At 19.9% G+C, this 731-nt stretch overlaps 1 protein-coding gene across 1 annotated transcript; it reads right to left on the bottom strand.

The window, feature by feature from the left end:
* Window positions 1-275: 275 nt before the first annotated feature.
* LOAG_16183 (hypothetical protein) lies at window positions 276-446 on the bottom strand (the record flags this gene model as incomplete). The annotated part of the gene is made up of 1 exon (XM_003151671.1): window positions 276-446. A coding segment is annotated over one exon (171 nt), but the record flags the coding sequence as incomplete, so codon positions are not given.
* Window positions 447-731: the final 285 nt, after the last annotated feature.

Genomic DNA, 731 nt, shown 5'->3' with positions numbered 1-731 from the left:
ATTATTATTATTATTATTATTNTTATTATTATTATTATTATTATTATTATTATTATTATTATTATTATTATTATTATTATTATTATTATTATTATTTATTATTATTATTATTTTTATTTATTATTATTATTATTAATTATTATTTTTATTATTATTACATATAAAATTATATATATTATCGATCAATTTTTTTTCCTTGGACTGCATAGTCTAATTTATAATTTCAATAAAATTTTGAAAATTTGAAAATAACTATTTAGAAATGAAAGAGATACCATATATTTTCCACGTCGTGGATCACATTTTACCATTTGATTATGCGGCTCAAAGCATGCTGTTGTAATATCAGCTACACTAAGTTGTTCATGATAGGCTTTCTCGGATGATATAACAGGCGCATATGTCGCCAAGGGAAAATGTATCCTTGGATATGGTACTAAATTTGTCTAAAAATACATTTTAATTTCAATTACAAAAAAATTGAACCAAAAATTTTCAAACAATAGTTTTGTGTTTTTAATGAAGCAATTACTAATTAGAAAAAAAAAAAAAAAAGAAGGGACAACATAGTAAACCTCTAAATAATCGTAACAGATATGATAAACTTTCAAATTTCGGTTTTTTAATTTTTGCCTAAAATAGCAATAAATATTTGAAAAATAGCATGTTTTCCGGAACAATAATTCAAATATTTTAATATATTTTTGCTCTTTTCATTTATTTATTGTTAT

The sequence above is a fragment of the Loa loa genome, assembly GCF_000183805.2.
Source record: "Loa loa unplaced genomic scaffold supercont3.4579, whole genome shotgun sequence".
Classification (NCBI taxonomy): Eukaryota; Metazoa; Nematoda; class Chromadorea; order Rhabditida; family Onchocercidae; genus Loa; species Loa loa.
Note: the sequence above shows the minus strand (reverse complement) of the source record. Positions and strands in the feature narration are given on the sequence as shown.